The sequence below is a fragment of the Trichechus manatus genome, unplaced genomic scaffold (assembly GCF_000243295.1).
Source record: "Trichechus manatus latirostris isolate Lorelei unplaced genomic scaffold, TriManLat1.0 scaffold00053, whole genome shotgun sequence".
NCBI lineage: Eukaryota > Metazoa > Chordata > Mammalia > Sirenia > Trichechidae > Trichechus > Trichechus manatus.
Window position 1 is genome coordinate 7,783,710 of NW_004443989.1, and position 14,799 is coordinate 7,798,508.

The 14,799-nt window shown below is 42.9% G+C and overlaps 1 protein-coding gene across 1 annotated transcript in view; it reads left to right on the forward strand.

The window, feature by feature from the left end:
* The window catches only part of ATP2C2 (ATPase secretory pathway Ca2+ transporting 2), a 130,464-nt gene that overhangs the window by 31,465 nt on the left and 84,200 nt on the right, over nucleotides 1–14,799 (forward strand). Inside the window, exon 3 of the mRNA XM_012555924.2 lies at nucleotides 13,289–13,364. Within this exon, the coding sequence (XP_012411378.1) occupies nucleotides 13,289–13,364 (76 nt within the window). The remainder of the gene's footprint in view (nucleotides 1–13,288; nucleotides 13,365–14,799) is intronic.

Here is a 14,799-nt window from a genome sequence, read left to right on the forward strand (position 1 = left end):
TTAGTCCTTTGGACTAATCTTTCCCTTGTTTCTTGTTTTCTTCATTCTCCCTTGCTCCCGAAGTACTACATGGATTTTTAAAAGTTATTTCCACTGAAAGACAAACAAAAAACTATTGCTCAAAAGTTTTATCAAGAATAGTAGCAAAAACAGTGGAAATCAAGAGCAGACTGGCTTCCCAGCTTTGCAATTTTTAAAAACCACTCTGCCTTGCGTGTTGACTTCGTGACCTCCAGATAACCCTTTAGAATAAATCAACAGGTTTTAGGTCAGGGGGATTTATCAGCGAACAAACTGACAAAGCCATCAAATAAAGCCCTTCTGCTCCTCTGACTCGTGAAAGCCAGGGGTGACCCCGGACAACCTTCTCCCCAGCTTTGGTAGCAGAATTCCTTGCATGAGAGTTAAGGGCGAGAGCGCTGACTGACTTTTTGCAGAAGTGTCTCTATGTGTGCCCTTTTATTTTTCTTTTAATCAGTCATTCAGAAATAAATTCCTGAAAATTCATGGGAATTACCACTCTGCTATGGCTTTTTTTTTTTTTTAATTGTGGTGAAAATATACACACCAAAACATTCGCCAATACAATTCAATGATATTGATTACATTTTTCTTGTGCCACCATTATTGCTATCCTCATTCAAAACACTCACCACCACTAGCGCAAACTCATGCCCTCTAAGCAAAAAGTCCCCCTTTCCCCCTGCCTCCCACCCCTGGTAACCACTAATCTTTGGTTTCTATGTTTGGTTATTTCAGATGAGTGAGATCATACAGTATTTGTCCTTTTGCAACTGACTTATTTTGCTCAACATGATGTTTTCAAGGTTTATCCGTGTTGTGACGTGCATCAGGAGTTCATTTCTCTTTATGACTAATGCGTAGTATTCCATTGTATGTATGTACCACATTTTATTTATCCGTTCATCTGTTGATGGACATGTTGTTTCTACCTTTTGGCTATTGTGAAAAGTGCTGTAATGAACATTGGTGTACAGGTTTCTGTTTGTGTTTCTGCCGTTACTTCTTCTGGGTATATATCTAGGATTGGGATTGCTGGGTCATATGGTAGCTCTGGGGCCCTGGTAGTGCAGTGGTTAAGAGCTCGGCTGCTAACCAAAAGGTGGGCAGTTCAAATCCAATAGCCGTTCCTTGGCAACCCTATGGGGCAGTTCTACTGTGTCCTGTAGCGTCACTATGAGTTGGAACTGACTCGATGGTGAGGGATTATGGTAGCTCTATGTTCTGCTATGGCCTTTTGACGGGTGAAGGGAAACATCAAAGTTAAATTTACTTTTTAATGAAAAAGATTAGCTGAAAAGTATTTGATTTAAAATTTTAAATTTTTCTCCCAATGAATGGCAACAGCCCAAACATTTTGCTTTTATAACTCTTAAATATTTGTGTGTTTTAAAAATCGTGTTTTATAAATGAGTGTTGGAGTGAGTATTCTGGTGTTAGGATGGGGTAAACCACAGCAGTGTGTAATCTCTATTTTTCTGAAGTATCGTGTGTTAAACATCGATGGGATATAACTTAGATTCTTTTGCCACAATCCATTTCTCTACTTATATTTTGTGTTGTGCATCCTGTTAAAGTACTTTGAAGTTAGTTTGCCAAATTGTTTGCCTTTGCCACATTACTTTTCCTCCTCCTTTTTGCTTTCCATACTTTGATTTTTGCAGCAAGCTAGGTGTTTTCTGAACACTCCTCACGTGTAGTTGGTGACGGTCAGGCTTTATAGATTGTCCAGATATGTCCAGTACAGGGTGATGTACCTGAATGGAGAGACTGGGGCGCCTTGGGGTTTGGATCACAGACCCAAGGTGGACTGCATTCCTCAGAGCTTTCCAGAGGGTCCTCCAAGGCTGGGCAGGTCTTCACCATGTCTGTGGGTACGTGTGGTGCTCACCACTTGGCTGTGGACCAGTGCTCTCAGAGGCACCCTGGAGAGACTGAGTGTGCATGGCGTGGGTGTCAGGAGTGGCGGGGAGGTCCCTTATTCAGGCAGCAGGCAGGGAAGACAGCTGAGAAACAAGGTGTCCTGTCTCTGAGGCACCTTGTGCAAACACAGGAAGTATAATAAAGGGAAGCAGGGTGTGGATGAGGGAGGGAGGCCAGCTGGGGCCAGGCAACCTGCTTCCTTGCTGGGTAGCTCACATTCCAAGCGGCTCCTCTGCTCTTAGACCTGCATCCTCCCGTTTGGCACCTCTTCTCTCAAGAAAGGAGCCCTGGTGGCACAGTGGTTGAGCACTCAGCTGCTAACAGGGAGGGAGATGGTTCAAACCCACCAGCCACTCAGCAGGAAAAACATGTGGTAGTCTGCTTCTGTAAAGATTATAGCCGTGGAAACCCTATGGGGCAGTTCTACTCTGTCTTACAGGGTCACTAGGAGTCTGAATCACCTCTATGGCAATGGGCTTGGTTTTTGTTTTTTTCGTCTCAAAAAAGTTTAGAAACGTGGCACTGCTTGGTTACGGTGACTATTTCCACGGTAGTCATAACCCTTTTATGAGCACATACTGTATACCAAGCCCACCACACCCATGGTGGCCTCCCAACCTTCTTGTTGCGTTACCCTGGTTATAACACTAATCACATTGATTGAGAATTTGCTGTGTCTTCTCTCGGGTCCTCTTACCAACCAGGTAAGAACTGTTAATGTAGCAGTTTGCTGGATAAGGAAGTTCAGGCTCAGAGGTGGGGCTTCTTTCCTTCCCAAGTATTTACCTAGGGCCAACTTGGAGCTGGGCGCTGAGCATACCAAACCGGTTGCCTTGGAGTCGTTTCCTACATTCATAGCAATCCTATAGAACAGAGTAGAACTGCCCTGTAGGGTTTCCAAGGAGCAGCTGGTGGATTTGAACTGCTGAACTTTTGATTAGCAGCTGAGCTATTAACCACTGCCCTGCCAGGGCTCCACTGAGGATACAGCTATGTGCAAAACAGAGTTCCGGGGTGACAGCAGAGATGGTGTCAGGTATTTAAGATGCAGTGGTCTGGGTGCTGTGGAGAAAAATAAGGTAGAGTGACTAGGCTGGGGATGGTGGGTAAGACAGGGACCCAGATGACCCAGAATTAGTCAGTGCTGGAGGCTGGATTTGAACATGGTCCCCACGGGCTCCAAGGACACTCATTTTTCCACTGGCTGCATTCCCAGTGTAATGAAGAGGAAGGTGTTTGAGACACCCCCCAGTATGAGTTTCTTAGCGCTTCTGTGACAAATGACCACTAACTGGGTGACTTAAAACAACAGAAATTCAATCTCTCACAGTTCTGGGGGACAGAAGTTCAAAATCAAGGCGTCGGCAGGTCCACGCTCCTTCTGAAGCAGGACTTCAAACCAGTTCATTTCAGTTCAACCTCCTGCTGAGAATTTGTATTTCCACCCCAGATATACTGAATTGGAACCTACATTTTAACAAGATCTCTGGGTAATTCTTATAGATCCCGGGGTGATTCTTATGTGTACATCACCTGGAGATCTTGTTAAAATGTAGATTCTGATTCAGTATATCTGAGAGGTAGAAATGCAAATTCTCAGCAGGGGGCAGAGCCATAATGAACTGGTTCAAAGCCCTGCTCTGAAGGCTCTAGAGGAGAATCTATTCCATGATTCTCTCCTAGCTTCTGGTGGCTCCTGGCAGTCCTTGGTGTTCCTTGACTTGTAGATGCATCATTCAAATCTGAGTCTCGATTATCACATGGTCTTCTCCCCAGTGTCTCTATGTCTCTGATAAGGACACCAGGCATTGGGTTTAGGGCCCACCCTGATCCAGTACAATCTCATCTTGACTGATTACATCTGCAAAGACCCTATTTCCAAATAAATCACATTCACAGGTACTGGGAGGGTTAGGAGTGAACATATCTTTTGGGGGGACCCCGTTCAACCCATAACACCTCCTTAGTTTAACTACTGAAAACAGTTTCTCTGCTGACCTGAAAGTCAGAGTGAGGTGAACATTGGGCCAGAAATTCCTGCTTCCCCATAACTAGGTACCAGCGCCAGGAAAGTTATGTCTGCCCCTCGGGGCTCCCATGTGTTAACTGGGGCCAGTCACGGCTCCACCCTGTACTGCCTTCCTGGTTAGTGAACTGATTCATCTTCCTGGGGCTCCCTACCAGGAGGACTGGGTTCCCACAGAACCATGTAATGGTCATCCGTTCATTCAACCAAGATTCCATGAGCCCTACTGTGTACCAGGCTGATGGTGTTCACCACGGATATGGTGGTGAAAGGATGCTCACACCCTTGCCCCTGTGGTACTCCACCTCATGGGTGGAGATGGGCCCCGAACTGCCAGTCCACGGCGGACTGTTTAAGGGCAGGTGTGTACGTGCTAGGAGGGAGAAGGAATGTTTAAGATGAATGGGCATGGCAAAGATTAGGAGCCTGCAGGACGAAGGGCAGAGGTTGGTAGAGCGATCTAGGCAGGAGAAAGTGAGTCTCAAGGGGTGTGGTGGGGAGAAATGAATGAGACTGTAGAGATGGAAGAAGGCTGGACCACACAGAGACTTGTACGCTGTCATAGAGATTGGGCTTTACCCCTAGAGCAACAAGGAGCCACCCAAAGGTTTCAAGTCGGGGCACAACAGCCATTCATTCACTTATTCCCAGATGTGCCAAGCATTCGGAAAGTGGTTAACAAAACAGATACAGTCAGATTTGTGTTTTTAAGAGATCACATTTTGGTTGCAGGAAGGGAATGTACAGGATGGAGTTCTTTTTTTTATTTTTTCCCATACAAAAATTTATACATACATTGTTATGTGACCCTAATTGCTCTCCCTATACTGTGACAGCACACTCCTTTCTACCCCTGATTCCCCATGTCCATTCAACCAGCTCCTGACCCTCTCTGCCTTCCGGTCTCACCCAGGAGGGAGTTCTGAGGCTTGCACATGCGCACACACACAGATAAACTGGAGGCTTGCACACACACACACACACACAAATCCTTAACTTTGTCTTTCTCGAGGACATCTTTTCATATGGACATCTTTTCAAAGAAATGTCTTATAATCTCCAGTGCTGTCTTAAATTATTTGTGCTAAAATGCGACTTACTCAAATAAGTCTAAAATAAGCATAAACCTTGTAATAACCATAACTGTATGCATATAGGAGCCCTGGTGGCACAGTGGTTAAGAGCGTGGCTGCTAGCCAAAAGGTCAGCAGTTTGAATCTACCAGCCGTTCCTTGGAAACCCTATGGGGCAGCTCTACTTTGTCCTATAGGGTCGCTGTGAGTCAGAATCGACTCTATGGCAACAGGTATGCGTATAACTCATAAAATCAAACTAAATTTACAAATAAAATTACACGGATCAAATTTGACACCTGCCTTAATAATAAGGCTCATGTCACTGAGTTCTCAGGCAGAGTTTCCACCAAGTTGGAAGCTGCAGTCTTTTTATGACCTCATCTCAGAAATGATATTCCATCACTTCTGCTGTATTCTATTCGTTAGAAGCAAGTTGAGGACCAGCCCACACTCAAAGGGAGGGGATTGTGCAACAACATGAATACCAGGAGGCAAGGGTGATTAGAGGCCACTTAGAGGCTGCCCACCCCAGTGCTAGATAGAAATATTTCCTTAAATGACATAACTCACGTAAAAGCACTTAGAACCACGCCTGCCTACGGTCTGCTCAATAGTTACCTATTTTTGTTGGCGTTTTCGTTTGTCTTGGGTTCTGTTCTTTATTTAGACTTTTTGAATTTTGATTTTGAGAATACTAAGGCTGAAAATGTCCATCCACATGTAAGTGTATAAGGTGGTAGTTGAATTTGCCAACAATTTGTTTGCTCGTTTAGGATACTCATGCCTTGTTCTTAAACACAACTGTCGTCCAGCAGCCCGGGCATGCCAGTTTTAATGACTGTCATTTGATAACTTTAGAACCGACTTGTTCACTTGAAAATAAGATGAGCATCAGGGCCGTACTGGAAGAATATTTCTTTGTTTTGTACTTATTTGCATTTATTACCACACTTGGTGCTTATCGCCTGTGACAAGTTGCTACGCACAAGGACTGGGTTCACATCAGATGCCTGCTCACAACATGGCAATGGCTCTCGATGTTCAGATATGCTAGAATTGACTTGCTAATACCACAACCCTGTGCCATGCGATTCAATTCCTCTGCTAATTTTTCCATCTGAGCCACAGCGTGCTATTATGTCACTGGTTAGTACTCCACTTGGTGTGCGATGTGCCTGTTGTCACTAGTGCTTATGTGGGCATGGGAGGGCACATCGCAGCACATACTTATAAGGTGGCCACCAGGAGGTCTATGTTAATTAGGCTAACCAATAAAGACTTATTTGCAATTAGTGTGACCAAGGGCAGGGAAAGGCCTTGCATTTTAAGGAAGTTGGAGAATTTGTAGGCTCTTGAGATGGGGTCGCCATGAGTCAAAATCGACTCAAGGGCAACGGATTTGGTTTTTTTGGGGGTTTTTTTGGGATAATACGTCTGAAGATGCTATCCTGGAAACCCTGCCCCAAAATCTAATGTCATGAGCTTTATTATTAAGGGTAATGAATCCTAGGTCCCTGTCTTAGTCATTTAGTGCTGCTATAACAGAAATACCACGAGTGGATAACTTCAACAAAGAGAAATTTATTCTCTCACTGTCTAGTAGGTTACAAGTCCAAATTCAGGGTGTCAGATCCAGGGGAAAGCTTTCTCTGTCAGCTCTGGAGGAAGGCCCTTGTCATCAGTCTTCCCTCATTCTGGGAGTATCTCAGCGCAGGAACCTCAGGTCCAAAGGACGCACTCTACTCCTGGCGCTGCTTTCTTGGAAGTATGAGGTCCCCACATCTCTCTGCTCACTTCTCTCTTTCATATCTCAAAAAGGATTGGCTTAAGACACTATCTAATCTTATAGATCTCATCAATATAACTGCCACTAGTCCATCTTATTACATCATAGTGATAGAATATACAACACATAGGGAAACCACATCGGATTACAAAATGGTAGAAAATCTTACAATACTGGGAATCATGACCTAGCCAAGCTGACAGATATGTTGGGGGGACACAATTCAATCCATGACAGTCCCCCAAGCTGCTATGAGGGAGCTAGAAGAAACTTCTTGAGTGGAAAGACAGATAATTTTTAACAGTGTTTATTTTGGGGTGACTTATTTTCTTTTTTGTAGGCGTCTTCATTTTCCAAATTTTCTTCAGCAAATGGATTAATTTTGTAACCATTAAAAGAAAAAAAGCTCTTTAAATAATAAAGGTGTTTGAAAAAAGTAGAGGTGGATAAAAAGGATTATGGATTTTTAGATCTGGTTGCTTTTCTCGGCTGGGTTGGGTGTAGCTGGACTGAGGGTTTTAATTAGCATGATTAGGCCAGAACCTAGGTCCCCAGAGTGGATGTGACAGCCTGGTCTGTACCCCTGCTGGGGGTGCCAGCCAGAGGAAGAGAGACCAGGTGGTGAGATGTGAGATATACATATATGTGGCCATCTGGGGGCTCTCCCACCCCTTACTGCTTCATGGCAGGTAAGTAGCTTGGGTCGGCCCACCTAGGACTTCCACAGGGATCCTAGGACCAAGAACAGGAGGGGAACGGCCTTGTCCAAGTAAGCCGGGTGAGGGCAAGTTAAGGGGGTGGGGTTGACAAACAGGAGGGGCCAGTTATGTAATCTGTGGGGCCTAGTGCAAAAAGCAAACCTGGGGCTCCTAATTCAAAAAGTAGGAAAAAACTTTTCAGTCTTCCGTGACCTCTATCTCTCAACCTGTCAGGGTGTTTTTTATTTGTTGTTTAATGTTACACCCCCTTAGGCATGGGGATATTCATGGGGGATGCAGACCCCCTTGTGCCCATGCCCCAGCCTGGGGTGGAGGTAAGAGGTGGTCACTGTTTGAGGACGGGACAGCTGAGAACCCATTAAGGGGCAGCAGAAGGTGGGACATCTTGTGAACTGAAGCTCCAAGCCCCCAGGGGCATGCTCCATTGTCCCATCTGACATCACTCACACAACACAAACTCAAAGATAAAATTTGTAAGAATTTCAAAATGGCAACTGCAGTGCATTAAACTCCAAGTGTGGGGCCCTTCTGAGCGCGGGGCCCCGTGCAGCTGCACTGGTTGTAGGCCCATGAAGCCGGCCCTGCCCAGGGATTCTTGTTGGAGAGAAAAATGAAATTGATATTAATTCTGTGGAGTGTTAGAGGTTCTTGTGCAATATCCTGGGGATTAGCCTAGGCCTGCTGGCCATTCAGTCTCCTTGCATCCTAGGATTCTTTGTCTCCAAGGCAGTTTAAATGACAGTGCTGAGGATAGTGACAATTTAGTAAGCGTCCTGAGTGGTGCAAATGGTTAACGTGCTTAGCTGCTAACCAAAAGGACGTTCGAGTCCACCCAGCAGCACCTTGGAAGAAACTCCTGGTGATCTACTTCTGAAAAATCAGCCATTGGAAACTCTGTGGAGCACTGTTCTACTCTGATTCACGTGGGGTCACCAGTAGTTGGAGTCAGCTTGATGGTAACTGTTTATACAGTATTCCATGCTAAGACTTTCAGGGTTGGAGGGGCTGGGGGCCTTCCATCTAGATTACCCACCTCCCTCATGTCTAGAAGAGGGTTGGGCACCCATCAGTGTTGCCAATGAATGTAAATCCCAAAGATGTCTAGCCAGCTCACCCTTGCTTGGGTGATTTTTTTTTAAATAATTGAGGCCTGACACTTTATCTGATTAATTCCTGTCTACCTCACAAATTTTTGGAGTAGATTCTCTTATCTCCATTTTACAACAGAGGAAATGGAAGCTAAGAGAGGCAGTGTGACTTGCCTAGGACCACACATACGGTGGTCAACGGAAGGACCGGACTGGAATGTTTTGATTTCTAGTCTAGGGAAGTATCCATTCCACTACTGGTTTGTAAGATTTAGCTGGAAGACTCTCTTATCTGTTCATAATGTTTCTTGCTGTTGAGGATTTGTATCATTTTTAATATCATGTATTTATCATATTAAAAAAGTAGAAAGTCTACTCTGTTCCTTGTAGGAAATATACCCTTGAAGGGTATTTTTGTTTTGGGAGCTGTGGGCCACAAGGAGAAGCTATGTATGATACTCTTGAAGTTGAGTTTATTACTCCACCCCCTGCCCCAAATCCCTAATAGAAAGGGAGAAATTGTACTTTTTGGCTGTGCCCACTTCCCAGTGACTCACCCTGTTGGTAGGTCTTATGGATTGTGTCCCTCCAAAATTTATGTTCAAGTCCTAATTCTGGTATTTGTGAATGTGACCTTGTTTGGAAATTGTTGTATGCTGTTGAGTTGATTCTAACTCATGGCGACCTGCCTCATAGTGACAGAGTAGAACTGCCCCATAGGGTTTCCTAGGCTGTAATCTTTATGGGAACAGATCTCCAGGTCTTTTCTCCCGCGGAGCCACAGGTGTGTTTGAACTGCTGACCTTTCCGTTAGCAGCTGAGTGCTTAACCATTGCACCACCGGGGCTCCTTTGTTTGGAAATAAGGTCATTGAAAATGTTATCAGTTAACACGAAGTTATACTGGTGTAATTTAAACTGATAGAAATCTGTATTTCCATCATTACTAACATGTTTATTAGGCATTTGTATTTCCTCTTCAAAATAGTTGATTCATGTCCATTCCCCATTCTTCGCAGGGTCTTCCCAATTTTTCTTATTTTCCTGAGTTCTTTATGTATGAAGAACATAAACACCTTTCAGTAATATTTGTATAAAATATGTTACCAGTCTATTTGCCTTTTGATTTGCTTTAGATATTTGTAGTCTATCTCCCCTTCCCCGCCCCCCACTATCTTTTAGTTAGAAAATGTTTATTCAATGCCCATAGCCTATGAGGCATAGCGTGGGCTCTTCTGCTCTGTCCTTCACTCTACCAGTCTAGAAATCTCTGTTTATTTGCTCTCCCACAGACATTGTGTGGGAACCTAGTCATGTGAACCAAGACTCACTAAAGGACAAATATATAAGTTTAGAGCCTGTTGCCACCACCTGCCTGTCAGTATGTCATACTGTGGTCACTTGCATATTGCTGTGATGCTGGAAGCTATGCCACCAGTGTTCCCAATACCAGCAGGGTCACCCATGGTGGACAGGTTTCAGTGAAGCTTCCAGACTAAGACAAGACTAAGAAGAAAGGCCTGATAATCTACTTCTGAAAATTAGCCAACAAAAACTCTATGGATCACAACAGAATATTGTCTGATACAGTGCTGAAAGATGAGCCCCCAGGTTGGAAGGCACTCAAAATACACAGTGGCCACAACAATGGACTTGAGCATACCAACGATCATGAATATGATGTCAGATTGGGCAGTGTTTCATTCTGTTGTACGTGGGGTCGCCATGAGTTGGAGCCAACTCTATAGCAACTAACAACAACAGAGTCCATTTATTAAACTCCATGAGGGTATGACTGCCAAGTGGACTTGTTGATTGGTCAGTGCAGGAAGGTCTACAAGGGAAAACAATTTATGCCAGAGGGTTGCTAGGCAAGTGTAGGTTCAGAACAAGAGGAGTGAATGTGATTTACAAAAATATTTGCTTTTTGAGCAGTTTGATAAATGTACATGATATAAAATCCAAAGAGCACAAAAGGACAAGGGTACCTCTTTCCCTGCCACTCCTTTGTCTCTATCTACTCACTGTGTCTCCATCAACTGTGTCATTTCTTCTAGATCCTTCCAGAGATTTTATGTATTTTGTTGTTGTTGTGTGCTGTTGAGTTGATTCCGACTCATAGTGACCCCATGTGACAGAGCAGAACTTCCCCCGTAGGGTTTTCTTGGCTGTAATCTTTTTTGTTTTTCTCTAAATTTTATTTATTTTGTTGTTGAGAATATACACAGCAAAACATCACCAGTTCAGCAGTTTCTACATGTACAATTCAGCGACATTGATTACATTCTTTGAGTTGTGCAACCATTCTTACCTTCCTTTTCTGAGTTGTTCCTCCCTCATTAACATAAACTCATTGCCCTCTAAGGCTCCCATCCAATCTTTCAAGTTGCTGTTGTCAATCTGATCCCATATAAATAGTTCTTAAAAAAGCAGAATGCTCAAGGTAGCCTTTTTCTTTTTTTTCTTACAGAGTAAATGTAACACTTTATTTAATTAGTTTATATTTAAGAAAGAAATATGGCATCTAAAAGCTGAGAAGTAATTGTTTTACTGCATTTAATTTGGATCAGTTAGCACCTTCCAGACATGTTGTACTCATGTGGGAGAACGGTATTTAAATACAGGTTATGGCAAAAGTAAAAGGAATTTTAAGATATATATATAAAATATTTGGACAATAACATGCTTTAACTAGGGCTGGCCTTATGTATATAGGTGAAAGAAAAACTCCAGGCCTAAGAAAATTTCTACTTCTAATTAGTATCTGAAATTTTACCCCAACATGTTTTATTCATTTTACTCTGTAATTTTTTTTTTTTTAATTGTACTTCAGGTGAAGGCGTACAGAACAAATAGTTTCTCCTGAAGCAGTAGTACACATGTTGTTTTATGACATTGGTTAACAACCCCACAACATATTAACCCTCTAGCTTCTCAATCTTTTTGTTGTTGTTGTTGAAAATACACATAGCCAAAGATACACCATTTCAAAAATTTCTACATACGCAGTTCAGTGACATTGACTACGCTCTTCCAATTGTGCTGTTATTCTCACTTAAGATGAAGGCTTACAGAACAAAATAGTTTCTCATTTAACAGTTACTACAAATGTTGCCCTATGACAATGGTTAACAATCTCACAACACATCAACAATATCCTTACTCGAACTTGGGTTCCCTATCACCAGCTTCCTTGTCCCCTTCTGCCTTCTGGCCCTTGTCACTGGACTCCTGTACCTCGTTAGTCTCATTTGGTTTTACGGGGCTGTCCACTCCCAGGCTGAACAGCAAACCTCGGAGGTAACTTCACCACTGAGCTAAAAGGGTGTCTAGGGGCCATACTCTCGAGGTTTCTCGAGTCTCCTTTAGGCCAGTAAATCTGGTCTTTTTTTTTGTGAGTTAGAATTATGCTCTACATCCTTCTCCAGCTCTGTCCAGAACCCTCTGTTGTGATCCTGGTCAGAGCAGTCAGTGGTGGTAGCCGGGCACCATCTAGCTGTACTGGACTCAGTCTGGTGGAGGTCTTGGTAGCTGTGGACAATTAGTCCTTCGGACTAATCTTTTCCTTGTATCCTGTTCTCTTCATTCTCTTCAAGGTAGACCTTTTTCACTACTTAAACTATTGTTCAGTTTTAAGATGACCTCAGGATATATCTTTTGTTTAAGGTTTAAAGATTATCTCAGGGCAATAGTCTTAGGGGTTCATTCACCCTCCATGGCTCCAGAAAGTCTAGAGTCCATAATATTTTGAAATCTGTTCTACATTATCCCCTTTTGCTCAGGATTCTTCTGTGGACTCTTTGATCAAAATATTCAGTAATGGTAGCCAGGCACCATCTAGTTCTTCTGGTCTCATGACAAAGGAGGTAGTTGTTCATGGAAGCAATTAGCCACACATTCCATATTCTTCCTCTGTTGTTCCAGGTGAATAGAAAACAATTGTTGTGCCTTGGATGGCCTCTTGCAAACTTTTAAGACCCCAGACACTACACAAAGATCTAGGAGGTAGAACAGAAGCATTAAATGTGTTATTAGGCCAATTAACTGGAATGTCCCATGAAAACATGGCTCTGTGCCTCCACAAAGGAACCAAATCCCATGAGATGTTTGGTTGTACATAAGCAGCCTCAGCAGCTACTCTTTTTTTTTTTTTTGTCATTGTTGTAAATATAGCTATTACACAGCTTTTGCCAATTCAACTTTTTACAGGTGTACAACTTATTGACAGCAATCGCAATGATTGGCTCTGCAACCTACCCTTAATCAATGTGATTTTTCCATCACCATTAGCTCCCCTTCCCCCTTCCCTCCCACCCCTATAACCACTAATCAACTTTGGTCTCTATACATTTACATTTTCTTATATTTTTATATAAGTGAGGTCATACCATATATGTCCTTTTGTGATTGGCTTATTTCACTCAACCAATGTCTTCAAGCTCCATCCGTACTGTAGCATGTATCAAGACTTCATTTCTCCTACTGGCTGAGTAGTATTCCGTTGCATGTGTGTACCACATTTTGTTTATCCATTCATCTGCTGATGGAAATTTAGGTTGTTTCTCCTTTTTTTTTTTGGCTATTGTGAATAGTACTGCAATGAACATTGGTGTACAAGTCTCTTTTTGAGTCTATGCTTTTAAGACTTTTGAGTATATACCTAGGAGTGACATTGCTGGGTCATATGGTAGTTCTATGTTTAGTTTTTTGAGAAACCGCCACACTGGTTTTCACAATGGGTTTATCATTTTGCACTCCCACCAGCAATGGATAAGGGTTCCAATTTCCCCACGTCCTTACCAACATTTTTTTTTTTTAAATCTTATCCATCCTAGTGGGAGTGAAATGGTATCTCATTGTGGTTTTGATTTGCCTCTCTCTGATAACTAATGATGCTAAGCACCTTTTCATGTGTTTGGTGGTCATTTGAATGTCTTCTTTGGTGAAAAGTCTATTTACGTCCTTTGCCCATTTTATGATTGGGGTATTTGTCCTTTTGTTTTTAAGTTGTCAGAGTTTTATTGTGGTTATTATGTTCTTGTCAGATACATGGTTTCCAAAGATATTCTCCCAGTTGGTAGCTTGTCTTTTCATTTCTTGGCAATATCTTTTTTTGTTTTTTTAATTGAAGTTTAGATGAAGTTTTACAGAACAAACTAGCTTCTCATTAAACTGTTAGTACATATATTGTTTTATGGCATTGGTTAACAACCCCATGACATGTCAGTACTCTCTCTTCTCGACCTTGGGTTCCCTATTACCAGCTTTCCTGTCCCCTCCTGCCTTATCCTTGCCCTTGGGCTGGTGTACCCCTTTAGTCTCATTTTGTCCTATGGGTCTGTATAATCTTTGGCTAAAAGGTGAACCTCTGGAGTGACTTTGTTACTGGGCTAAAAGGGTGTCCAAGGGCCATACTCTCGGGGTTTCTCCAGGCCAGTAAGTCTGGTCTATTTTTCTTGAGTTAGAATTTTGTACTACATTTTTCTCCTGCTCTGTCCAGGACCCTCTATGGTGATCCCTGTCAGAACAGTCAGTGGTGGTAGCTGGCCACCATCTAGTTGTACTGGACTCAGTCTGGTGGAGGCCATAGTAGTTGTGGTCTATTAGTCCTTTGGACTAATCTTTCCCTTATGTCTTTAGTTGTCTTCATTTTCCCTTGCTCCTGAAGGGGTGAGACCAGTAGAGTATCTTAGATGGTCACTCACTGGCTTTTAAGACCCCAGACACTACTCACCAAAGTAGAATGTAGAACATTTTCTTTATAAACTATGTTATGCCAGTTGAACTAGATGTTCCCTGAGACCGTGGTCCCCACAGCCCTCAGCTCTGCCATTCAGTCCCTAAGGGAGTTTGGATTTGTCCATGGAGCTTCCATAACCTTACCCTGAACAAGATGTGCTGGCTTCCCCAGTATTGTGTACTGTCTTACTCTTCACCATAGTTACCACTTATCTATTGTCTATTAGTATTTTTCCACCCCCACCCCTCCCCTCCCTTGTAACCATCAAAGATTGTTTCTTTTTGTGTGTAAACCTTTTCATGAGTTTTTATAGTAGTGGTCTCATACGATATTTGTCCTTTTGTGATTGACTTATTTCACTCAGCATAATGCCCTCCAGATTATCCATGTTGTGCGATGCTTCGCAGATTCATCATTGTTC